General features: G+C 34.1%; 1 protein-coding gene and 1 pseudogene across 1 annotated transcript in view; one reads left to right on the forward strand and one right to left on the reverse strand.

Moving 5' to 3' along the window:
• The window catches only part of Dnah12 (dynein axonemal heavy chain 12), a 269851-nt gene that overhangs the window by 226039 nt on the left and 16902 nt on the right, over window positions 1–26910 (reverse strand). Inside the window, exons 7-11 of the mRNA XM_076839530.1 lie at window positions 26684–26879; window positions 24706–24894; window positions 23658–23814; window positions 22842–22933; window positions 5807–5985 (exon numbers count right to left, since the gene is read on the reverse strand). Coding sequence (XP_076695645.1) covers window positions 5807–5985; window positions 22842–22933; window positions 23658–23814; window positions 24706–24894; window positions 26684–26879 — 813 coding nt within the window. The remainder of the gene's footprint in view (window positions 1–5806; window positions 5986–22841; window positions 22934–23657; window positions 23815–24705; window positions 24895–26683; window positions 26880–26910) is intronic.
• LOC143412106 (eukaryotic translation initiation factor 4E pseudogene) lies at window positions 8333–8720 on the forward strand (annotated as a pseudogene).

Raw genomic sequence — 26910 nt, forward strand, 5'->3', positions numbered from 1 at the left:
CGGATGGGTATACAGCAGAGTTTTACAAAACCTTTAAAGAGGAACTAATACCAATACTTTTCAAGCTATTTCAGGAAATAGAAAAAGAGGGAGAACTTCCAAATTCATTCTACGAGGCCAACATCACCCTGATTCCTAAACCAGACAAAGACACTTCAAACAAAGAAAACTACAGACCAATATCTCTAAAGAACCTAGATGCAAAAATCCTCAATAAAATTCTGGCGAATCAGATACAAAAACATATCAAAAAGATTGTGCACCATGATCAGGTAGGATTTATCCCTGGGATGCAAGGCTAGTTCAATATACGGAAATCAATAAATGTTATTCACGACATCAATAGGCTTAAAAATAAAACCATATGATCATCTCGATAGATGCAGAAAAAGCATTCGACAAAGTACAGCATCCCTTTATGTTCAAAACTCTAGAAAAACTAGGGATAACAGGAACATACCTCAATATTGTAAAAGCAACCTATGCTAAGCCTCAGGCTAGCATCATTCTGAATGGAGAAAAAATGAAGGCATTCCCTCTAAAATCTGGAACAAGACAGGGATGCCCTCTCTCACCACTTCTGTTCAACATAGTTCTCGAATCACTGGCCAGAGCAATTAGACAGACGAAAGAAATTAAAGGCATAAAAAGAGGAAAAGAAGAACTCAAATTATCACTATTTGCAGATGACATGATTCTATACCTAGCAGACCCAAAAGGGTCTACAAAGAAACTATTAGAGCTAATAAATGAATTCAGCAAAGTGGCAGGATATAAAATCAACACGCATAAATCAAAGGCATTCCTGTATATCAGCGACAAATCCTCTGAAATGGAAATGAGGACAACCACTCCATTCACAATATCCTCAAAAAAAATAAAATACTTGGGAATCAAGCTAATAAAAGAGGTGAAAGACTTATACAATGAAAACTACAGAACCCTAAAGAGAGAAATAGAAGAAGATCTTAGAAGATGGAAAAATATACCCTGTTCATGGATAGGTAGAACTAACATCATCAAAATGGCGATATTACCAAAAGTTCTCTATAGGTTTAATGCAATGCCAATCAAAATCCCAACGGCATTTCTTGTAGAAATAGAGAAAGCAATCATGAAATTCATTTGGAAAAATAAAAGACCCAGAATAGCAAAAACAATTCTAAGCAGGAAGTGTGAATCAGGCGGTATAGCGATACCAGACTTCAAACTATACTACAGAGCAATAGTAACAAAAACAGCATGGTACTGGTACCAAAACAGGCAGGTGGACCAATGGTACAGAATAGAGGACACAGAAACCAATCCACAAAATTACAACTATCTTATATTTGATAAAGGGGCTAAAAGCATGCAATGGAGGAAGGATAGCATCTTCAACAAATGGTGCTGGGAAAACTGGAAATCCATATGCAACAAAATGAAACTGAATCCCTTTCTCTCACCATGCACAAAAGTTAACTCAAAGTTGATCAAGGAACTTGATATCAAATCAGAGACACGGCGTCTGATAGAAGAAAAAGTTGGCTATGATCTACATACTGTGAGGTCGGGCTCCAAATTCCTCAATAGGAAACCCATAGCACAAGAGTTAATAACTAGAATCAACAAATGGGACTTACTCAAACTAAAAAGTTTTTTCTCAGCAAAAGAAACAATAAGAGAGGTAAATAGGGAGCCTACAACCTGGGAACAAATCTTTACTCCTCACACTTCAGATAGAGCCCTAATATCCAGAATATACAAAGAACTCAAAAAATTAGACAATAAGATAACAAATAACCCAATCAACAAATGGGCCAAGGACCTGAACAGACATTTCTCAGAGGAGGACATACAATCAATCAACAAGTACATGAAAAAATTCTCACCATCTCTAGCAGTCAGAGAAATGCAAATCAAAACCACCCTAAGATACCATCTCACTCCAGTAAGATTGGCAGCCATTAGGAAGTCAAACAACAACAAGTGCTGGCGAGGATGTGGGGAAAGGGTTCACTTGTACATTGCTGGTGGAACTGCAAATTGGTACGACCAATTTGGAAAGCAGTATGGAGATTTCTTGGAAAGCTGGGAATGGAACCACCATTTGACCCAGCTATTCCCCTTCTCGGTCTATTCCCTAAAGACCTAAAAAGAGCGTACTACAGGGACACTGCTACATCGATGTTCATAGCAGCACAATTCACAATAGCAAGATTGTGGAATCAACCTAGATGTCCTTCAATAGACGAATGGATAAAAAAAATGTGGCATTTATACACAATGGCGTATTACTCTGCGTTAAAAAATGACAAAATCAGGGCTGGGGATGTGGCTTAAGCAGTAGCGCAGTCGCCTGGCATGCGTGCAGCTCGGGTTCGATCCTCAGCACCACATACAAAACGAAGGTGTTGTGTCCGCCGATAACTAAAAAATAAATATTAAAATTCTCTCTCTCTCTCCCCCTCTCTCACTCTCTCTTTAAAAAAAAAATGACAAAATCATAGAATTTGCAGGGAAATGGATGGCATTAGAGCAGATTATGCTAAGTGAAGCTAGCCAATCCCTAAAAAACAAATGCCAAATGTCTTCTTTGATATAAGGAGAGTAACTAAGAACAGAGTAGGGACGAAGAGCATGAGAAGAAGATTAACATTAAACAGGGATGAGAGGTGGGTGGGAAAGGGAGAGAGAAGGGAAATTGCATGGAAATGGAAGGAGACCCTCAGGGGTATAGAAAATTACATACAAAGTGAGGGGAAAGGGAAAAAAAATATAAGGGGGAGAAATGAATTACAGTAGAGGGGATAGAGAGAGAAGAGGGGAGGGGAGGAGGGGAGGGGGGATATTAGAGGATAGGAAAGGCAGCAGAATACAACAGACACTAGTATGGCAATATGTAAATCAATGGATGTGTAACTGATGTGATTCTGCAATCTGTATATGGGGTAAAAATGGGAGTTCATATCCCACTTGAATCAAAGTGTGAAATATGATATATCAAGAACTATGTAATGTTTTGAACAACCAACAATAAAAATTAATAAAAAAAAATATAAAGAGTCTAAAACATAGTATACTCTCATTTATCAGTAACTATAATCATTAGTTTAATTGTTAGTGCCTTTTGTGAAACATGACCATATAGGAATTAATATATCAAATCCTTATTTATTTCTTTTAAATATTCTTTTAGTTGTAGATAGGCACAATATCTTTATTTATTTATTTTTATGTGGTGCTGAGGATCGAACCCAGTGCCTCACGCATGCAAGGCAAGCGCTCAACCACTGAGCTATGATCCCAGCCTCCTTATTTATATTTTTAATGCTCTAATTCTCTTTTAATATCCTGTGTTGAATGTCTTGGATACCCTATAGCAATTACTGAGTTAAAACAACATTTTATAGAATTGTCATCTTGTGCTTTAAAATACCTGTATTATCATGTTACTACCAGACATATCAGGGGGAAAAGGCCATGCCAAAAAAAAAAGTATGAAAGTGATGTGATTTTAAAAACAAATCTTAGTTCATGCAGGTATTTCATATATATTATGTGGAGGAATTAACTTGTTCCTTTAATAAAGAATTGGGTGCCTACAAGGTTCTAAGCACTAGAGAAACAGAAGCATATACAACCAAGTCCCTGCCCTAATAAAGCTTATATACAAGCTAAGGAGAGAGTCAAAAGCACATAAACACACATAATGTTAAGTAATAAAAATGTGCTATCTGGAAAAAATAAAGCAAGGAAAGTGGGGGTGTGGGGGAATTATGGAGTATAGGGAAAGGACCTATTTTATATAGAATAGTTAAGGAAGGCCTCTCTCAAAGCTAGAGAAGAAAACTGAGTCAGGCAAATATCAAGAAGGAGCTTTCAGGAAGAAAAATCAGCAACAACAAAGGCCCTGAAGCAGCATTAAATTTGGCATACTTCAGGAATAGTAAACAGGCCAAGGGAGAGGACCTGGTATGAAACTGGAGAGGTTAGCAGGAGTCAGATCATGCAGAACTTTATAGTTAATTCTTGAATATCAAAAACAAAAGCGATGCCCCAGTGTGGATAATGCAAAAATAGAATCTTGTAAAATTTTCTTCTTGACAGAGTAGAATCTGTCCCTTGGGAAGGTATTTCAGCAGAAGTACAGGAGGCAAACAATATGGTAAGATTAAGGTGGCCCAAGCAAATTGCTCTTAAATGATCCTGCACTTAACATAGTGGCAACACATTTCCCCTATCTCAAGCATGGAATTTATTCAGGAAGGAATTAAAGAAACAACTAGGCAGAATAAACTGGGAGACTTTCCAGCTGCTCTTTTATTATGGGTTTGTAAGTTAGAGTCATTTTGTTGGAAATAATAAAAATTTCCAGAAAAATCATAAGTACTATTTAAAAAAATCTTTTATATATATTTTTAGTTTTAGATGGACACAATATCTTTATTTTACATTTATATGGTGCTGAGGATTGAACCCAGTGTCTCATGCATGCTAGGCGAGCACTCTACCACTGAGCCACAACCCCAGCCCCTAAAAAATTTTTAATAGGTTATGTTAAACATACAACCAGTTCTGGATTAATTATGCCAATATCATTGCTCTTAACAAAATTGTTAAGATTCTCAAGAAAGGGATAGGGACTAATACTTTACCATCTTTGATATCTTTTTGTGTAGTATGTTTTTGTCCTAAGTATACCTGATAAACATTTCACTTTCTGACAGTCATTTGTATATTCATTTCAAGTATGTATTGGATGCCTATTTTATGTCACTCATAAGGCTATATGCTTTACAAATGTTACCTGTTATCATAACAGTAATTCTAGGTATTCTTCATAGGTGACATAGTAGGAAACTGAGGCTCAGGGAAATCAAGTAACTTGCCCGCATAATAGTTAATGGCAGAGTCAGGATTTAAATTCAGGTCTGATTCCAAAATACATACTCTTTTCACTCTGCCTCTGGGAAGATAAACATAATAGCTAACATCTATAAAGTACCTACCATATGTCAGACACTGAGCTAGGTATTATACATATATTAGTTTTAACTTTTACAGAAGGTACAAACTCAAATTTTGCAGGGGCTGAGAGGAAACAAAAAAAAATGAATTTTGATGAGTTGCTCGACCACTGGTGAACAAAACACAGGACACATTTCCCATCTAAAGAGAAAAGTCACTTCTTAGTTCCTTTTACCACTGCAGGCCTAATATGGCATAGTCTTAACCTTTTTATTAAAAAAAGTAGGAAATCTAGTGGGTTGGGGGGCATGTGAGCTTTGTGTATGATCTAAATTTTGAAATGTTGACAGCAAATGGAAATTTTTTAAAACAAAATAAAACAATGTGAGAAAAACAAAACATATCTGCATGATACACACAGCTAATAGGCCACTAGTTTATGAATCCAATTTTATAGCTACCCTACAAAGTATTATCACTGCCTCCATTTCACACAAAGAAAAATAAGCTATGTGATACAAATAAATATTTGGGTAAGGAATGATTACAGATCTTCCCAGTATCACAGAAAATATATCACCTTTTTATTGCCATATTTCCTGTGTTCAAACACTGACTTCTTTCAATTTCTTTTCTTTTCTTCAATCCTGAGTTGCCTTAAAACCAGTCTCAAACAGTATCAGACAAAAAGAACCCAGCCCAATGAGACTAAAAAGGAACCTCCTTAGGAGAAAGGCTAATGAGGAGAAATTGTAAGTACTTTCTGTGTTAATCTTTTCTTTTTAAATGAGAATTATTTTAGCAAAATATTTCTTTTGGCCCTATTATTCTGAGGATGGTAATTAATTTTACTTACCATTCATTTTCTTTTCTGTGTTTTGAGGCTATGTCATTTAATAATATATTTGCAAAGGCTTTTGCTTTATTTGTCAAGCCTGTCTTCAAATCTTCACAATCCAAACGCACCATAGGGTAATGCATCCACTGAGGCAACAGCATTATTTCTGAGGCAAGACTGAAAAATGATTCTATAAACTTAAAAAAAAAGAGTTTTTAAAGAAAAAAATGCTTAGAATTTTCTAATCATCAGTGATTTTATAATATTGCACTGTATGAAATTATTAATCATGAATATAAACACATTTCTTTTTTGCTAAATAAATAAAATTTTTCCTTTCATTGCATAAATCCTTTTTTTTTTTTTTTTTTTTTTGGTTCTGGGAATTGAACCTAGGGCCTCAGAGACACTAAGTACATGCTCTGCCACAAAGCTATACCTTCAGCCAACATAAATCTTTTTCTAACCCATCTTTTCACTAAGTAGTTTGTCAATCTACTAGTAAATAAGTATCTAGTATGATGCCATTTACAGCATTTCACTAGGTGAAATTTTCCTCGATAATTATTTTCAAAAATTCTGCCCAGGGGGTTAGGGTTGTAGCTCAGTGGCACAGCACTTGCCTAGCATGTGTGAGACACTGGGCTTGATCCTCAATACCACATAAAAATAAACAAATAAAATAACAATATTATGTCCAACTAAAACTAAAAAATATATTTTTAAAAATATTTATATATTTTTTAAAAATAGTTATTCCCAGAGCCAACTCATTCCTCTCCATTTAGAAAGAAACCTGTAACATGTGACAATTTCTGTAGCTAATATATATTTGCTTTTATCATTACTGATGCCTCACTAATGATTCTAGTTCAGTATTTAGGAAAAGAAATGTAAGAAACTTTTTGGTTCAAAATAATCTAAACAGAGAGAAAATTGAGACATTCTGCTATTACTAAATATCGAAGATACTGGTTATAAATTTCTTAACACCCAAATAAAGAGACAATTTTCTTTCTTCTTTTTTTCTTTCCCTCCCTCCCTCCCTCCCTTCCTTTCTTTATTGAAATTGAACTGAGGGGCACTCTACAACTGAAATGCACTCCCAACTCTTTTTATTTTGGGGAAAGATCTCACCAAACTGCCAAGGTTGGCCTCAAACTTGGAATCCTCCTGCCTCAGCATTCTGAGCTTTTGGGATAACAAAATTGGCAGGGCATGGTAGCTCATGCCTGTAATTCAGAATTATAAGTTCCAGGCCAGTATCAGCAATTTAGGGAAGCCCTGTCTCAAAATAAAAAATAAAAAGGGCTAGGGATGTAGCTCAATGGTAGAACACCAGAGATTCAATCCCAAGTATTGACCCCCTCAAAAAAAATTTAACTAGAGATAAAGAGGAACACTTCAAAATAACAAAAGGGTCAATCCACAAGCAAGATATATAACATTAACTTACACATTTGCACCTAACAACAGAATACTAAAATACATGCAACAATAACTGAGAGAAATGAAGCAAAAATAAAAATAAACAATTGCAAAATAGTTGAAGATTGCAATATCCCACTTTCAATAATGGATTGAACAACTGGGCAGATGCTCAAAAAGGAAACAAAAGACTTGACCAACACCATAAACAACTAGAGTACCAGACATAAGAAACACTTTACCCAACAAAAACAATGTACACTCGAATTTCAAGTACACAGAAAACATTCTCCAGGATATACCATTTACTAAGGAATAAAACAAAATTAGGTAAATTTAAAAGGGTAGAAACAATACAAAGTATCTTCTCTAACAAAAGTGAAATGAGGTTAGAAATCAACAAAAAACACAAATGTGTAGAAATTAAACTGTCTTAGGTTATTGGTAAAAATAAATCAAAAGGAAAATCAGGAAATACTTTGAGGTTAATGCAAATGAAGGCAACTACTATATAAAAATTTATGGGCTGCAACTGAGGCAGTGCTTACAAGGAAATATATAGCTATAAATTCCTGTATTAGGAAGAAAGTTCTCAAATGATAACATGAACATCCACCATAAGTCCCTGGGAAAAACTAAAGCAAACAAAAAAAAAATAAAGCAAGTACAATAAAGGAAATAAGAGATTAGAGTGAAAATTAAATAGAATATCAAAAAAAGAAGAAAAAATCAATAAAACCAAAATCAGTTCTTTGAAAAGAACAACAAAATCAACAAACCTTTAACTGCAATGACTGAGATAAAAGATGATGCAAATTACTGTAATCAGAAATAGAAGAGGAGTATGATCAGATCAATCTAAGACAGCATCTGTGGAACTGGAAACTACCTTACTCCTAATCACCTGCCTACAGAACAGAAGAAAACAGAATCTAATAATCAGGAGGTTGCTAACTCATAATACTATATAAAACATTTACATAGTAGATGGGCACTCTCATTTTAAAAAAATGATTAAAGTAACTTGACAAGCAAACTTTTAACTGATCTCTAAGTTTGATACTGTTGAAGACCATTTGGGCTCTCCACAACCAGAACTAGTTGTCTAGTAAGTTAATGCCTCTCTGTGACTACTCACTTTTTAAGGATGGTATTGATCCTATATGGGAAGATGAGAAATACAAACAGGGTAGAAGATGGCTCATTATATTGAACAAATGGCAGAGATGAAGTGACTTGCTGTGCCTTACTGTAGAATCTTTTGATGACTATAGTGATGATGTTTGTGGAGCTGTTGTTAATGTTAGAGCTAAAGGTGGTAAGATAGCAATATGTACTACTAAATATGAAAAGAGAGGCTATTACACATATAGAGAGACTATACAAGGAAAGGTTAGGACTTCCTCCAAAGGCAGTGATTAGTTATCAGTTCCATGCAGACACAGCTACTAAGGCAGCTCCACCACTAAAATCAAGTTTGTTGTTTAAGACACCTTCTGAGTAGTCTCCTAGGAGACTGCATCAAGGAATCCATAATTGGGAACTGAACCAAAACTTCTTTAAAAGCAGAGTGGACTGCATTCAAATTTGATTCCATCTGAATGTTGCTAAGATATAAAAGAAGTCCCATTTGCCTTTGTCTTGTACTTCTTTGATCATTTTTGAAAATTTTTATTAGTGTTTCCACTGTTCCAATCAAAGAATTACAGCCACATCATCCACAGAAGCCCTATATGTGTTCCTGGCCCACTTGTAATTAGTTTAGTTGAATTACCATTACAAACACATTTTACCCATTCACACTATTCAAAAGAACTTACATTTCTATACCTTAAAGGAAAATAATTGAGTTTACATTCCATTGTATGCAGGGACATATTTTGCTGCTTTGAAAGAATATGATGCATACAGAGGGTTTTTTTTAGCAGTTTTGTTTCTTTTTTTTAATATTTATTTTTTAGTTTTTGGTGGGCACAATATCTTTATTTTATTTTTATGTGGTGCTGAGGATCGAACCCAGTGCCCTGTGCATGCCAGGCGAGCACGCTACCGCTTGAGCCACATCCCCAGCCCAACATTTTTATTTTATTTTTTTAAATATTTGTTTATTTATTTAGCTATTGGCAGACACAACATCTTTGTTTGTATGTGGAGCTGAGGATCAAACCCGGGCCGCACGCATGCCAGGCGAGCACGCTACCACTTGAGCCACATCCCCAGCCCTTTATTTTATTTTTATGTGGTGCTGAGGATAGAACCCAGTGCCTCACGAATGCCAACCTAGTGCTACCACTTGAGCCACATCCAGAGCCCTAATTTGTTTCTTTTGAAAGCATTATCTTTGCTGTTTTCTTGCTGATGGTGGCTAGATTTTAGTTGTTTCCCTACTTGATAACATCAGTGACTCTGATTTCAGTTTCTCATTTGTTTTGCTTTTGTTTTTTCCTAAAGTAACATTGGTGAAGGATCCAGGAATATAACACAAAGGTGGAATAAACATTAATTTTTGTAAGAGAAAGAAAAATGGAAGAGGACATCCTGACAGAAATAAAAAGGATCATAAGGGAATATTATGAACAATTGTATGCAATAAATTACATAACTTTAGATGAAATATATAAATTTCTATATAGACACAATCTACTGAAACTGATGTGATAAAAATAGATTATCTGAGTAGATCTATGAAAAGTGAAGAAATTGAATTAATAACCCAAAAACTATTTACAAGGAAAGTCCAGACCCTTCATTAATAAATTATACTAAGCACTTAAAAAAGAATACCAGTCATTCTTCCAAAAATTTTTGAAAAGTTTTTAAGACCAGTGTTACTTTGAAATAAAAAGCAGACAAACTATAATATCACAATAACAGAAACTACAGTATCTCTTATGAAGATGGACACAAAACTCAACAATATATCACAAACTAAATCGAGCAACATATAAAAATAATTATATATCATGACAAAGTAAAACTTATTCCAGCAATGCAAAGTTGTTTTCATCAATTAATGTAATATATCCTATTAATAGGATCTGATCATATATATAGAAAATCTTAAGCTATCCCCTAATAAAAGAACTATTCAAACTAATATACAACCCAAGCAAGGTTGCAGGAAGCGAGATCAATGAAAATCTATTGCATTTACATGTACCAGCAATAAATAATCTAAAAATAAAATAGCATCAAAAAATTAAATATTTTTGAATTAATTTAACAAAATAAATGCAAAATCTGCATTCTGAAAACTATAAAATATTATTAAAAGAAACTCAAGAATATCTAAACAAATGGAAAGATATTCCATGATCATGGATTAGAAGACTTACTATTGTTTGGATGCCTAAACTCCTCAAATTGATCTACATATAAATTCAACACAATCCCCATCAGAGTTCCAGTTGACTTACGTGAAGAAACTGAGACAGTGATTCTAAAATTCACTTGAAATTGGAAGGGACTCTGAATAATCAAAACAATCTTTAAAAAACAAAGCAGTAAGACTTGTAATTTCTGATTTCAGATTTTACTACAAAGCAAAAACAATCAAGGAAAGAACATAGATCAATGGAATAGAATTGAGAGGCCATAAATAAAACCTTGCATGTATGGTCAATTGATTTTTGACAAGGGTATGAGGATTATCCAATGGTAACCTTGTTGAAAATAATTTTTTAAAAATTGTGCTGAGGCAACTAGAGAGTCATGTGCAGAAGAATGAAATTAAAGTTTTAGCTCATTACATATGTAAAAATTAACTCATCAATTCAAACTGGAACAAAGATAGGAATGTAAAAGCCAAAACTATAAAATTCTTCAAAGAAAACATAGGAGTAAATCTTCATGACCTCATGAAGATTCAGTCTATAACAATTATGAACCATGAAAGCAATATACTAAAGAATCCAGGAACAAAACACAACATAATTTTACAAAATTATGCTCATAATAAAATATACAAACAATGGGCTGGGGATGTGGCTCAAGAAGTAGCGTGTTCACCTGGCATGTGCGGGGCACTGAGTTCGATCCTCAGTACCACATAAAAAATAAAATAAAATAGATATTGTGTCCACTGAAAACTAAAAAATAAATATTAGAAAATTCTCTCTCTCTCTCTCTCTCTCTCTCTCTCTCTCTCTCTCCCTCTCCCTCTCTCTTAAAAAAAAAATATACAAACATAAACACAGAAAAACATATCAGTAGTTGTTTAGGATCTGAGGTTGGGATGGGGAATAATAGCTACTGGGCCTGGAGCTTCTTTTAAATATTTTTGAGACCGGAGCAGGAAGCCGCGACAGCCGCCCAGCCAGACCGGAGCAGGAAGCCGCGACAGCCGCCCAGCCAGACCGGAGCAGGAAGCCGCGACAGCCGCCCAGCCAGACCGGAGCAGGAAGGCGCCAGCCGCCAGCCAGACCGGAGCAGGAAGGCGCCAGCCGCTCAGCCAGACCGGAGGAGGAAGTCTGGTCCCGACCCGAGCGCTAGTCTCCAGGAAGCCCATCAACCCTTAAAACCCATCAAAGTGGGTGTGGCTACCAGCACACTTGCAGCTGATCCAGGTACCCGGTTTCCAACTCCCCCACCCTTAGCTGCGATAACTCAAAATATTTCCCACAAGCTTTTGGGGATTGTAGCTATCAACACAAAACAACAACTGTAGAGGCACCTGGTTTCTACCTCAGAGACTAGAGTAGGGAAGATACAGGTGGAAGCTCATTTCCCTTCACACTGGCTATACCCACCACCCTGAATACAGAGGCTCAAACTAGGAATAGACAACGCCACCTACTGGAAGCAAGGAAAACAGTGTTCTGAGAGACTTTTTTTTTTCCCTCTCTTTCTCTTTTCTTCTCTCTCTTCCACAACTTCAGCATATGTGAAACCAAGAACTGAGCATGAACAACTGAATTACCAAAGTAATATAATATAGAGGAATTGCATATACCCCACCTCCCCCCCATTTTTTTTCTGTATTTCTATCTTACTTCCCTTTCCCTTCTCTTATTTCTCTTTTCTTCCTTGTTATTTCTTTTCTTTTCTTTTTTTTTAATTCATATTCTCTCTATACCACTTTCAATCTCCTAACTTTTGCTACCTATACACAGGGTAACTATCTAAATAGGAGGTTGAGTCTATACATTCTTCCATAAATTACCAGTCGAGTGGTTAGAGTTCTCCAAAGGTGCTAAGTTAGTTTAACCTCATTCCCTCACTCCTTTCTCTTTAAGTATAACATCCTTCGTCTGAAATTAAGTTTTCTATATGCCACCAGATATGGTACGCCTTTTATGAAACTAAGGAATATATTCTTAAGTAATAATTAAATCCAATATCTATAGTCTTAGAATCTAACTATAAATGTATTAATAATGAAAACTTGTCCTTAGATAATGTACTGTTGATATTGGGATCTGTTAACATTGTCTTTCTCCGAAAAAGAGGGATATTGGAGCTATTCAAGAACAATACAAATATATAAGGGGAAAATCATTAGCTCAACAGTTTCACAAAGCTAGAAAGAATCATGAGCAGTATGAAAAGACAAGGAAAGAAAGGACCACAAACAATACAGGTCAATTCAACATTAGATGAGGTAATATCTGCAGCTGATGGAATGTCAGACAAAGAGTTCAGGATATACATGCTTCAGATGATCTGGAGTCTCAAGGAAGACATTATTCATCAAATTCAGACAATGAAAAATCACTTTGACAATGAATTACATAAACAAATCCAAGAAGCAAAAGATCAACTCTATAGGGAGATAGAGGATATAAAAAACAAACAAACAGAAATCCTGGAAATGCAGGAAACAATAAACCAAATTAAAAACTCAAATGAGAGTATTACCAGCAGAGTAGAACACTTGGAAGATAGAACTTCAGACAACGAAGACAAAGTTTTTCAACTTGAAAAGAACATAGACAGCTCAGCGAGAATGTTAAGAAATCATGAGCAGAACATCCAAGAATTATGGGATAACATCAAGAAACCAAACCTAAGAGTTATTGGGATATAAGAGGGTACAGAGGTCCAAACCAAGGGAATGAGTAATCTATTCAATGAAATAATACTAGAAAACTTCCCAGACTTAAAGAATGAAAAAGAAATCCAAATACTAGAAGCCTACAGGACACCGAATATACAAAATCATAAGAGATCCACACCAAGACATATAATAATGAAGATGCCCAACATACAGAATAAGGAGAGAATCTTAAAAGCCACAAGAGAGAGGAAGCAGATTACATTTAAGGGTAAACCAATCAGGATAACTGCTGATCTTTCAACACAGACTCTGAAAGCTAGAAGATCCTGGAACAACATATTTCAAACGCTGAAAGAAAAAGGGTTCCAACCAAGAATCATGTATCCAGCGAAATTAAGCTTCAGGATTGAAGATGAAATAAAAATCTTCCACGATAAACAAAAGTTAAAAGAATTTGCAGCTAGAAAACCAGCTCTTCAAAACATCCTTGGCAAAACATTACAGGAAGAGGAAATGAAAAATAACAATGAAAACCAACAACGGGAGGTAGTACAATAAAGGAAAAACTAAGCATAGAGGAAAAACTAATCATGTTAAGTATCATACATAACCAAATATGGCTGGAAATACAAACCATATCTCAATAGTAACCCTAAATGTTAATGGCTTAAATGCACCAATCAAAAGACATAGGCTAGTAGAATGGATTAAAAAAAAAGATCCAACAATATGCTGCCTACAGGAGACTCATCTGATAGGAAAAGACATACACAGACTGAAGGTGAAAGGTTGGGAAAAATCATATCACTCATACGAACCCCGGAAGCAAGCAGGGGTGTCCATACTTGTATCAAATAAAATAGACTTCAAGCCAAAGTTAATCAAAAGGGATAAACAAGGACAATACATACTGCTCAAGGGAACCATACACCAACAAGACTTGACGATCATTAATATATATGCCCCAAACAATGGTGCAGCTACATTCATCAAACAAACTCTTCTCAAGTTCAAGAGTCTAATAGACCACAACACAATAATCATGGGAGATTTTAATACACCTCTCTCACCAATGGACAGATCTTCCAAACAAAAATTGAAAAAAGAAACCATAGAGCTCAATAATACAATAAATAACTTAGACTTTATTGATATATACAGAATATACCACCCAACATCAAGCGGATACACTTTCTTCTCAGCAGCACATGGATCCTTCTCAAAAATAGACCATATATTATGTCACAGGGCAAAGCTTAGCAATTACAAAGGAGTTGAGATACTACCATGCATTTTGTCTGATCATAATGGAATGAAATTGGAAATCAATAATAAAATGAGAAAGGAAAAACCCTACATCACATGGAGATTAAACAATATGCTACTGAATGAACAAAGGGTTACAGAAGACATCAAAGAGGAAATTAAAAAATTCTTCGAGGTAAACGAAAACTCAGAAACAACATATCGAAATCTTTGGGACACTATGAAAGCAGTACTAAGAGGAAAATTCATTTCATGGAATTCATTCCTTAAAAGAAGGAAAAGCCAACAAATAAATGACCTCATACTACACCTCAAAGCCTTAGAAAAAGAAGAACAAATCAGCAGCAAATACAGTAGAAGGCAAGAAATAATTAAAATTAGAGCAGAAATCAATGAAATCGAAACAAAAGAAACAATCGAAAAAATTGACAAAACTAAAAGTTGGTTCTTTGAAAAAATAAATAAGATTGATAGACCACTAGCCACACTAACAAAGAGAAGAAGAGAGAGAACCCAAATTACTAGCTTACGGGATGAAAAAGGCAACATCACAACAGACAATTCAGAAATACAGACGATAATTAGAAATTATTTTGAAACCCTATACTCTAATAAAATAGAAGATAGTGAAGGCATCGATAAATTCCTTGAGACATATGAACTACCCAGATTGAATCAGGAAGATATAAACAACCTAAACAGATCAATATCAAGGGAGGAAATAGAAGAAGCCATCAAAAGACTACCAACCAAGAAAAGCCCAGGACCGGATGGATATACAGCAGAGTTTTACAAAACATTTAAAGAGGAACTAATACCAATACTCCATAATCTATTTCAGGAGATAGAAAAAGAGGGAGAACTCCCAAATTCATTCTATGAGGCCAATATCACCCTGATTCCCAAACCAGAGAAGGACACCTCAAAGAAAGAAAACTACAGACCAATATCCCTAAGGAATTTAGATGCAAAAATCCTCAATAAAATTCTGGCAAATCGTATACAAAAACATATCAAAAAGATTGTGCACCATGATCAAGTAGGATTCATCCCTGGGATGCAAGGCTGGTTCAATATACGGAAATCAATAAACGTTATTCACCACATCAATAGACTTAAAGATAAGAACCATATGATCATCTCGGTGGACGCAGAAAAAGCATTCGACAAAGTACAGCATCCCTTTATGTTCAAAACATTAGAAAAACTAGGGATAACAGGAACTTACCTCAAAATTATAAAAGCTATATATGCTAAGCCTCAGGCTAGCATCATTCTAAATGGAAAAAAACTGAAGGCATTCCCTCTAAAATCTGGAACAAGACAGGGATGCCCTCTCTCACCACTTCTATTCAATATAGTTCTCGAAACACTGGCCAGAGCAATTAGACAGACGAAAGAAATCAAAGGCATAAAAATAGGAAAAGAAGAACTTAAATTATCACTATTTGCGGATGATATGATCCTATACCTAGAAGACACAAAAGGGTCTACAAAGAAACTATTAGAGCTAATAAATGAATTCAGCAAAGTCGCTGGATATAAAATCAACACGCATAAATCAAAGGCATTCCTGTATATCAGCGACAAATCTTCTGAACTGGAAATGAGGACATCTACCCCATTCACAATATCCTCAAAAAAAATAAAATACTTGGGAATCAACCTAACAAAAGAGGTCAAAGATTTATACAATGAAAACTACAGAACCCTAAAGAGAGAAATAGAAGAAGATCTCAGAAGATGGAAAAATATACCCTGTTCATGGATAGGCAGAACTAACATCATCAAAATGGCAATATTACCAAAAGTTCTCTATAGGTTCAATGCAATGCCAATCAAAATCCCAACGGCATTTCTTGTAGAAATAGATAAAGCAATCATGAAATTCATATGGAAAAATAAAAGACCCAGAATAGCAAAAGCAATTCTAAGCAGGAAGTGTGAATCAGGAGGTGTAGCGATACCAGATTTCAAACTGTACTACAAAGCAATAGTAACAAAAACAGCATGGTACTGGTACCAAAACAGGCGGGTGGACCAATGGTATAGAATAGAGGACACAGAAACCAATCCACAAAATTACAACTATCTTATATTCGATAAAGGGGCTAAAAGCATGCAATGGAGGAAGGATAGCATCTTCAACAAATGGTGCTGGGAAAACTGGAAATCCATATGCAATAAAATGAAACTGAATCCCCTCCTCTCGCCATGCACAAAAGTTAACTCAAAATGGATCAAGGACCTTGATATCAAATCAGAGACTATGCGTCTGATAGATGAAAAGGTTGGCTCCGATCTACATATTGTGGGGTCGGGCTCCAAATTCCTTAATAGGACACCCATAGCACAAGAGTTAAAAACAAGAATCAACAAATGGGACTTACTTAAACTAAAAAGTTTTTTCTCAGCAAGAGAAACAATAAGAGAGGTAAATAGGGAGCCTACATCATGGGAACAAATTTTTACTCCTCACACTTCAGATAGAGCCCTAATATCCAGAGTATACAAAGAACTCAAAAAATTAAACAATAAGAAAACAAATAACCCAATCAACAAATGGGCCAAAGACCTGAACAGACACTTCTCAGAGGAGGACATACAATCAATCAACAAGTACATGAAAAAATGCTCATCATCTCTAGCAGTCAGAGAAACGCAAATCAAAACCACCCTAAGATACCATCTCACTCCAGTAAGATTGGCAGCCATTATGAAGTCGAACAATAACAAGTGCTGGCGAGGATGTGGGGAAAAGGGTACTCTTATACATTGCTGGTGGGACTGCAAAATGGTGAGGCCAATATGGAAAGCAGTATGGAGATTCCTGGGAAAGCTGGGAATGGAACCACCATTTGACCCAGCTATTGCCCTTCTCGGACTATTCCCTGAAGACCTCAAAAGAGCGTACTACAGGGATACTGCCACATCGATGTTCATAGCAGCACAATTCACAATAGCTAGACTGTGGAACCAACCCCGATGCCCCTCAATAGATGAATGGATAAAAAAAATGTGGCATTTATACACAATGGAGTACTACGCAGCACTAAGAAATGACAAAATCATGGAATTTGCAGGGAAATGGATGGCACTAGAGCAGATTATGCTAAGTGAAGCTAGCCAATCCCTAAAAAACAAATGCCAAATGTCTTCTTTGATATAATGAGAGCAACCAAGAACAGAGCAGGGAGGAAGAGCAGGAGGAAAAGATTAACATTAAGCAGAGTCATGAAGTGGGAGGGAAAGGGAGAGAAAAGGGAAATTGCTTGGAAATGGAAGGAGACCCTCATTGTTATACAAAATTACATATAAGAGTTTGTGAGGGGAATGGGAAAAAAATAAGGAGAGAAATGAATTACAGTAGATGGGGTAGAGAGAGAAGATGGGAGGGGAGGGGAAGGGGGATAGTAGAGGATAGGAAAGGTAGCAGAATACAACAGTTACTATTATGGTATTATGTAAAAATGTTGATGTGTAACCGATGTGATTCTGAAATCTTTGTAATGTTTTGAATAACCAATAAAAAAAATAAAAAAATTTAAAAAAAATAAATAAATAAATATTTTTAAGTCATATTGTAATGATTATAAATATACTTAAAATATTGAATTGCATAATGTGTGAATTACACCTTAGTAAACTTTTCTTAAAAATGAAATATAGAGAGTATTTATATCAGGTTTTAGATTAAGGATATTTTTTCTGGAATAAGAGGGGCATTTCAAAATAATAAAGGGAGTTCATCAAGGAAATTTAATCCTAAATGTGTATGTATCCAGAATCAGAACTTCAACAGTCTATGGGAAACTGAATCCTAAGTGAACTTGGAAGCATGATTCTGTTCTCAAATGAGACTTCATATGAAACTACAGCTCCAGCTGACAGGTTGACTGCAACCTGATGAGAGACTTTGAGACACTGGCACCTAGCTAAGCCAAGCTGGATTCTTGACCCACAAATACTGTAATAATAAAGTTTGGATTTCTTTAAATTTTTTTTGATGGACCTTTACTTCGTTCATTTATTTATATGTGATGCTTCACACATGCCAGGCAAGTGCTCTACCACTGAGCCACAATCCCAGCTCCATATGGTTTGTTATTTTTAAGCCACTAAATTCTGGAAGTAATTTGGGTTTATCTCAGGAAAGCAACATTGGGTTAACATCTAAACATTAATAAATGTAATTCAAACCAGTAACAGAAAAGAAGAGAAAAACCACATGATCTACTCAATATATGCAGAAAAAGTAAAGATTCAAAAACCAATGAACCTCCCTCTTAGCAAACCTGGATTAGAAAGGAATTTCATCTACCTGATAAAGAGCATTTACCAAAAAACCTATACCTAAGACATTTTGATGGTAAAAATCTGAATATGTTTCCATAAGATAATAAATAAGACAAAAATGTCCTCTCTCACTACTACTATTCATTCAACATTACTGGCAATCCTATACAGTGCCAATAAAGCATCATAAGAAACAAAAGATCCAGATAGGAAAAGGAAAATACAAAAGGTTTATATTGTGTACATATATAAAAAATCCTAAGGAATCTTTAAAAAAGGCTGTTGTAGGATCAAATGTCAAAAGTATGTTTGTATATACTATAAATGAAAATAAAAACTGTTATTTTCAAGATACTTGTAAAATCAATGAAAACTACAAAACATTGTTGAAAGGCATTAAAGAAAGTCAAAATAAATAAAAATATATACTATGGCTGTGTATTGAAAGATTCAATTTTAAGATGGCAATTCTTCCCAAATTTGATTAAAAAATTCAAAGCAATTCTAACTAAAATCTAGCTAGCCTCTTTAAAAATCAACAGGTTATTTTAAAATTTCTATGAAAATGCAAAGAACCTCAAAGAGTCAAAATAACTTTGAAAAAGAACACAGTTGGAAAATTTATATAATGTGATTTTAAAACTTACCTTTAAACTACAGAAATCAAGACTGTGGTACTATAATAAAAATAAATATATAGTAGAATGAATTAGACATAACTTTCCTATGTTCATATATGAATATATGATCAGTGTAACTCTACATTATATACAACCACAGAATGGGAAGTTATATTCCCTGTATATATTATATGTCAAAATACATTCTACTGACATGTATAACTAAAAAGAACAACAACAAAAAAGCTCAAACTGCAGGGGAGGATGACAAGCTGCATGTTTTCACAGAAGAAGAAACTGGGACTGTTTTCTTGTAGCTTTAGACTGAAGCAACTGCAGTTATAGTTGTTCCTCCGTATCTGTGGGGCATACATTCCAAGATATTCCTCAGATGCTAGAAACTGCAGATAATGCTGAATCCCACAGACATTTTCCCCCATACTTATAATAAAGTTTAATTTATAAATTAGGCACAGTAAGGGATTAATAATAATAAATATTAATAAAATGGAATGATTGTCAAAAAATATATATGTATAAATCAATGGAAAAGAATAGACTAAGAAACACAAATACAGACAGTGATTTTCAACAAACATGCCAAGATAGTTTAACAGGAAAATATAATATTTTCAATAAACAACGATGGGATAGCTAGATATGCATATGGAGACAACAACAACAACAACAACAAAAAAATCAAACCATGGCCCATATACTATTCCACATGAAAAAGTTAATTTATGATTGATCATAGACCTAAATGTAAAAACCATAACTATAAAACCTCTAGAAAAAAACATAGAAGCAAATATTTATGATCACAGGGTAGGAAAATATTTCTTAGGACACAAAAAGCATGACTCTGCAAGAAAAAAATTGATAAGGTAAAATTCATTACAATTTAAAATGTTTGCTCCTTAAAACGCATCATTCAAAAATGAAGAGTCCAAGTCATAAGCTAGAAAAAAATACATGCAAAATATAATTCAGATTATAAAACTTTACCCAGCATATATAAAGAACCTTTAAAACTCAACAATAAGAATTATTATAATACCACCCAATAATATAGAGCCATTATAGTTCAACAATAACATTTTTAAAATCCAATTTAAAATGTGGAAACTATCAGAACACATTAATTTTAAAAAGATACACAGATGAAAAGTAACACATTAAAGATACCCAACACCCTCAGTCATCAGAAAAATGATAATTACAACCACAATGAGATTCCAATGTGCACATAACAAAAATGAATAAAATTAAAAAGACTGACAAAGATTGGAAAGGATGTGACAGAACTGGAACTCTGTGGTAAGACTGTAATTGGTATAATTGCTTTGAAAAAAAAAACCAGCAGTTCCTTCAAAAGTTAAAGATACAATACCCATACCATTCAGCAATCCAAATCCCAGAAGAGAACTGAAAACATTATGTTCACACAAAGACTTACACACAAAAAACAGTAGTAACTTTATTCATAATAACCAAAAACTTGGAAATGACCCAAATGTTCATCAAAAGATGAATAACTAAACAAATCATATATCCATACAGTGAAATATTACTCAAAAACAAGGATACAGATAACATAGAAAAATTTCAAAAAAGTATGTTAATAAAAGCAACCAGACTCAAAAAAGTATGTACATACCATTCTATTTATGTGAAACTTCAGAAAAGAAAAATATAAAGTAACAGCTGTTGTCTGAGGTCTGCATGGAAAAAACTGACCAGGATAGAGCACAAGAAAACTTTCTGAGGAAGTGAAAATGTTATATATCTTGGTTCTGGTAATGTTTACATGGGTGTGTAAATTTCCCATTATTCATGTAACTGTACAATTAAAATAAATACATTTTATTGTATGGAAACTTAACCTCAATAAAGTTGATTTTTAAAAAGTTATTCATTCTTGAAATTAATGAAGGATAGAAAAGGGAATGAATTGATGAATAGGGCTGGGGATGTGGCTCAAGCGGTAACGTGCTAGCCTGGCATGTGTGCGGCCCGGGTTCGATTCTCAGCACCACACAAACAAAGATACTGTGTCTGCCGAAAACTAAAAAAAATAAATATTTTTTAAAAATTCTCTCTAAAAAAAAAATTGATGAATAAATGTGTGGGTAAGCAAATACAGTAAAATGCTAAAATCTAGGTGGTATTCCCTATAAAATTCCTTCAACTTTTCTAAATGTTTTAATTTTTCTTATTCTAAAATATTATAATAATTAAAATTTATAAATTTTACATTAAAAATAGAGGGCTGGGGGCCAGGGGTTGTAGCTCAGTGGCAAAGTGCTTGCCTAGCATGTATGAGGCACTGGGTTCGATTCTCAGCATCACATATAAATAAATAAAATATAGGTCCGTCAACAACTAAAAAAAAAAAAAAGTGGTAGAATGCTTGCCTGGCATATAGAAGGCTCCAGGTTCAATCCCCAGTACCACAAAAGAAAAAAAGAATCAAAAATACGAGCTAAACAGTCAGTAGAGAGAAGATGAAGAAATAAGAAAAATAAGCTCAGTTTTAACCAACAGAATAAGGTCTATTGAGGAGATAGGAATCTTTTCTGTGCAGTTGTTTTTCCCCCATTGCTGCTAGAGTTCCTAAAGCTCAAATCCAAGTATATTACTTCCATGGCTAAAAACTTTCAGAACAAAGTCCAAAGTCTTGATCAAGAATTTCCCAGGGGCTGGGATTGTGGCTCAGTGGTAGAGCACTCACCTAGCACATGTGAGACATGGGGTTCTATCCTCAGCACCACATAAAAATAAATAAATAAAATAAAGGTACTGTGTTCAACTAAAAAAAAATTGAAAAGAAAAAAGAATTTCCCATGTGAATCCAATCTACATTTCCAACCTCATCATATTCTAAATCTGCCACATACAGTATTCCTCTTGCCCATTCTTTCATTATTTTTATTTATTTGATGTTCTTTAAAAACCTTTGAACACTTTAGGTCTTTTTTCATGCTTACCCTCTTCCTTCTGCATCTAACATCTACTTCAAAGCTTAGCTCACTTTTCATTTCTTTTATGAATCCTTCAATTTTCCAAAGCAAAAGCAATCATTCCTTCTTCTGTATTTCTACCATACTTTGACCATCTCTTCCTTCCAGTATTTATCTTATGTCATACTAGTTCTTTCTATATCAGGATTTCAAGCCAGATTTAAGCTCCTGAAGAAAGTATTTATGTATTATTTATTTCTGAATCACCAAAATCTTAGGAGGTATCTGAATATGATAGGGATTTTTTTTTTGTTAAAATGATGAATAAGTAAATGAGTAACTAAGAAAAAAAAACACTAACCAATTAGTTTATTAAAATGGTGTTTAAAATAAAAATTCTATTTAACTTAATTAAAACATCTAGACCTAGAATAATTTAAAGAGAAATTCAAAAAGCATCAACAAAAAACAGAATTACTACTTACCTCTGTGTATTCATCAAAAGTATTATCTTCTGCCTGAAAATTCTGTATCACCCTAACTGCAGTACCATCAAGGAGCCAATTATATTTTTCAACTGAAAATTAATAAGCCAATTAAAATCTTGATAATACTCTTTTAAAAAGGTAAAGTGCTTCTTTATATGATCATAAAATAGGGTAGACTACTCATATACTATTATTAATATACTATGCATGTACATAGATTTCTGAATTTAAAAGAATGGATAGAATAAAATAAAAGATGTAATAAGCAAATGAAGTTAAGTATATTTTTTGATAAGGGCAACAGAGTATTTGAGGCTTTTAAAATAACTTAGTGATATAAATGATACCAGTAAATAATAGACTGCCAAATAACAATTATCTATCTGACCTCAAACAAACTTAGAGAGACTACACACCAATAAAATTTTCCCCCAGACTTTTCAAAACTGTTTTCAAGAATTACCTTGGTTTTACCCTTGATTTAGCTTCCTCCTTATTTAAATAAAAGCATTTTGTCTATCTGTAACTAAAAAAAATTTTTTTAAATGGAGGGGCTGGGGTTGTGGCTCAGTAGTAGAGCGCTTGCCTCATATGCGTGGAGCACTGGGTTCTCTTCTTCTGTTAACATTCATCATTTATACCAGGCAATAAAATTCAAATTTGGGAGGTTTGATCCTTGACTCTTGTCAAAATCAGTAACTATGCTCAGTTCTGGGTCTTCCTTAACAACCCTGGATAACCAAATATCCAATCAAATTGTAGTTAAAATGAAGTGTTTAAAAAGACATATAATATTAAATATTTCAAATATACCATATGTCTCATGATGTTTCCTTGCACCTTGTAAGTTCTGATGTATTGCCACCTTCAGTGTATTAAGAGCCCACTGTAACACATGTTCAGGAAGTTCTGTGTCAAGATTTACAGGTGTTGAAGTTCCTGATAGCCAAGAGGGTACTGTTTGGATATTCTAATACAAATACAAATAAAAACATAAGTACTAATTATATGTGCAATTGATCCATATGGAGATTTTTATTCTATATTTTTAAAAATTCTGATTTCCATAGTCCAAGAAAAAATAACTCAATGCAAAGTAATAATTTAAAAGTGACAATAGCATGCAATCCAATTAAAAACTTAAGTTGGGTTAGTTTTACATCATTCCACAAATATTTATTTATTATAATGTCAATGTGATTACATAGACAGCTCTAGAAATTAGATCTTGTTCTTAAGAAGCTCACAATTCAGTCAGGTATGGCAGCACACACTGTAATTCCAGGGATTTGGGAGGCTGAGGCATGAGGACTGTAAGTTCGAAGTCAGCCTCAGCAACTTATCAAGGTCCTGTCTCAAAATAAAAAGGGTTTGGGATGTAGTCCAGTGGTAAAATGCCCCTGAGTTAAATTCCCAGGGCCAAAAACAAAAACAAAACAAAAACCTCACAATTCAGTAGGGGAAATGAGACATGCACAAAAATTCAGTTCATAACTAAAGTAAACTCAAACAAGGAAAATGCCCTTTTCAATCAGGAGACATTTTCAAAGAGAAAGCACTTTCTAATTTAAAATAACTTGTGGGGGTATGGGGTTGTAACTCAGAGGTAGGGCACTTGCCTAGCACATGTGAGGCACTGGGTTCAATCCTCAGCACCATATAAAAATAAATAAATAAGAAAAAGGCATTGTGTCCATCTACAGCTAAAAATATTAAAAAATAAAATAATTAAGGGAAGAAAATAAAACCAAGTTAAAGCACTTTATGCATACAAACACTTCATAAAGATTCAACTCAAATAATTTAAAATTCCTAAATAGAGCTATTTAAAGAAACCTGATAGGTAAGGATGATGTAATACCTGCAGAGTTTCAGCTATTCGTTCTACCACACTCAGAACAACATCTTCCAAATCTTGAAAGGTAGGATAAAACTCCATTTTATCATCATCAAATGTCAATTCCATCTTAAATATTGGCAATCTTTGTTGATTTTCTGAGTCAAACAGTTCTACAAATGCTTTTACAGTCCTTACTAAAAGATCCTTTAGCTGCATAATATTATAAATTACTATTAATTTAGAAAGTACAAAAATCAATCTTTAATTAAAATCATTAAATTATTTTACATAATTAAATCACTATAATCTATAAGTCTTGGAATTACCATTCAGAAAATATATTTTTAATAAATAGTCTAAGATAATAAACAGAACAATATATGCAAACCACATTTTTCTTTACATATTTTTAGTTGTCAATGGACCTTTATTTTTTTTACTTATTTATATGTGATGCTGAGGTTCGAACCAGTCCCTTACAAGTGCAAGGCAAGCACTCTGCCACTGAGCTACAGCCCCAGCCCCGAAAACCATACTTTTAAATAGAATATCAACAATCTGAAAATGGCAACAGAAAATTTTCCAAATTCTTTAGTAAGTCTGTCCCTGGCACATATAACATTCCAGAAGATCAAATAACATGGTAAATACTGGGCATAAGGCAGGACTGACCCTTAAAAGTGAGTGTTGTAACAGCGTGGCATGCACATGAGAAGTGGTGTGCTAGAGCTCCTGTTTTTACAAAAGCCAATTATTAAATATTCAAGAATCATGGGAGCCAGTTGTTAAACACTAAGAAACTAGAGATTATGGTGAGAATATTTACACCACAGAAATCATCAAACACCAGAACTTAGGTGGTTATTTTCTCTGGAGAGCCAGCCAGATGTCTAGCACACTCGTTAGGTGAAGTTGAAGCCACTGGAACTTGGTATTTACACAATATATTTCTAAGTATAAAAAATGCAGTCTTATAGAGAACCAACTGTTGGAAATGTAGCCCAACAGACGAATATAAATTTAAATGATCTTCAAAATGTGCATTTCTTTACTGTTCACCAAATAATTAGTCCCTTTAAGAGAGTAAAGGTGGAAAGGAAACCATATATATTAGTTACAATATATATATATATATATTATAATATATATTATCCTTTTAAAGAAACAATACAAAATTCATAGAATCTTTGGAGATCTTTATCAAAAGAGAAAGTTTTTAATCAAAACTGTTTTTCTAGGATTATTATGTTTACAGTAATAAAAATTTGAGGAGCCTATAAATATAATTGTTTGAAGTTAATGTTCTTTGTCATTCAAAGATGATAAATAGCTGAGTTCAGTAGCACATGCCTGTAATCCCAGTAGAGACAGGAGAATCACAAGTTCCAGGCCAGCGTCAGCAACATAGTGAGACCCTCTCTCAAAGTAAAAAAATAAAAAGAGCTGAGGAGGCAGCTTAGTCGTTAAGCACCCTGGTTCAATCCCCAGATGGCGGGAAGAAAAGGAGGGGTGGTGATCAATAATCAATAACATTTTGAACCAAGACTCAATGAGAACAAAATGAGAAAAAACTCAATCAACTTGGAATTTAATAACTTCAAAAATGTATTACTAGAATAGTCATTTTCTTAACATACTCCTAGAGATGATTAGCTTTCAGCCTTTAAGAATGAGCCAAGTTAATCACACATAATATTGGCACATACTTCTAGACTTTCCTCATTTTTTATTAAGTTACATATTTTTTACAATTCTAGGGATGGAACCCAGGGTCTCACACTTACTAGCAAGCATTCTACCACTGAACTATATCCCCAGTCATCTCTCATTTTAGATTGCCTCAAAAATTATTTTTTGATAAATATAAACAAAATTACAATAAAAATATTTTCTTAATTTATTTCAAAATAATTGCTCAGCACTGTTTTAACAGAATGTTATCTAAAATACTGAATAATTTTAACAATGCTATCATTTAAGATACATAAAATGTATTTACCTGATTTGACATAAGTGTGGAAACACAACTATAAAATGCATCCAATTTTTCAGGCTTAATGCCTTCTAGTGACTCCTTCTTGGTAAAGAGACTTATAACCTGTGGATACCATGTGTTCATTATCTTCTCTTCTGCCTTTTTAGCTTGAATGGACAGATCAGTTTTTAGTGATTCACAATCAATTGGGCCTTTAGCTCTATATTTGAGGGAAAAAATATCTATTTTGA

The sequence above is a fragment of the Callospermophilus lateralis genome, chromosome 1 (assembly GCF_048772815.1).
Source record: "Callospermophilus lateralis isolate mCalLat2 chromosome 1, mCalLat2.hap1, whole genome shotgun sequence".
NCBI classification, from domain to species: Eukaryota; Metazoa; Chordata; class Mammalia; order Rodentia; family Sciuridae; genus Callospermophilus; species Callospermophilus lateralis.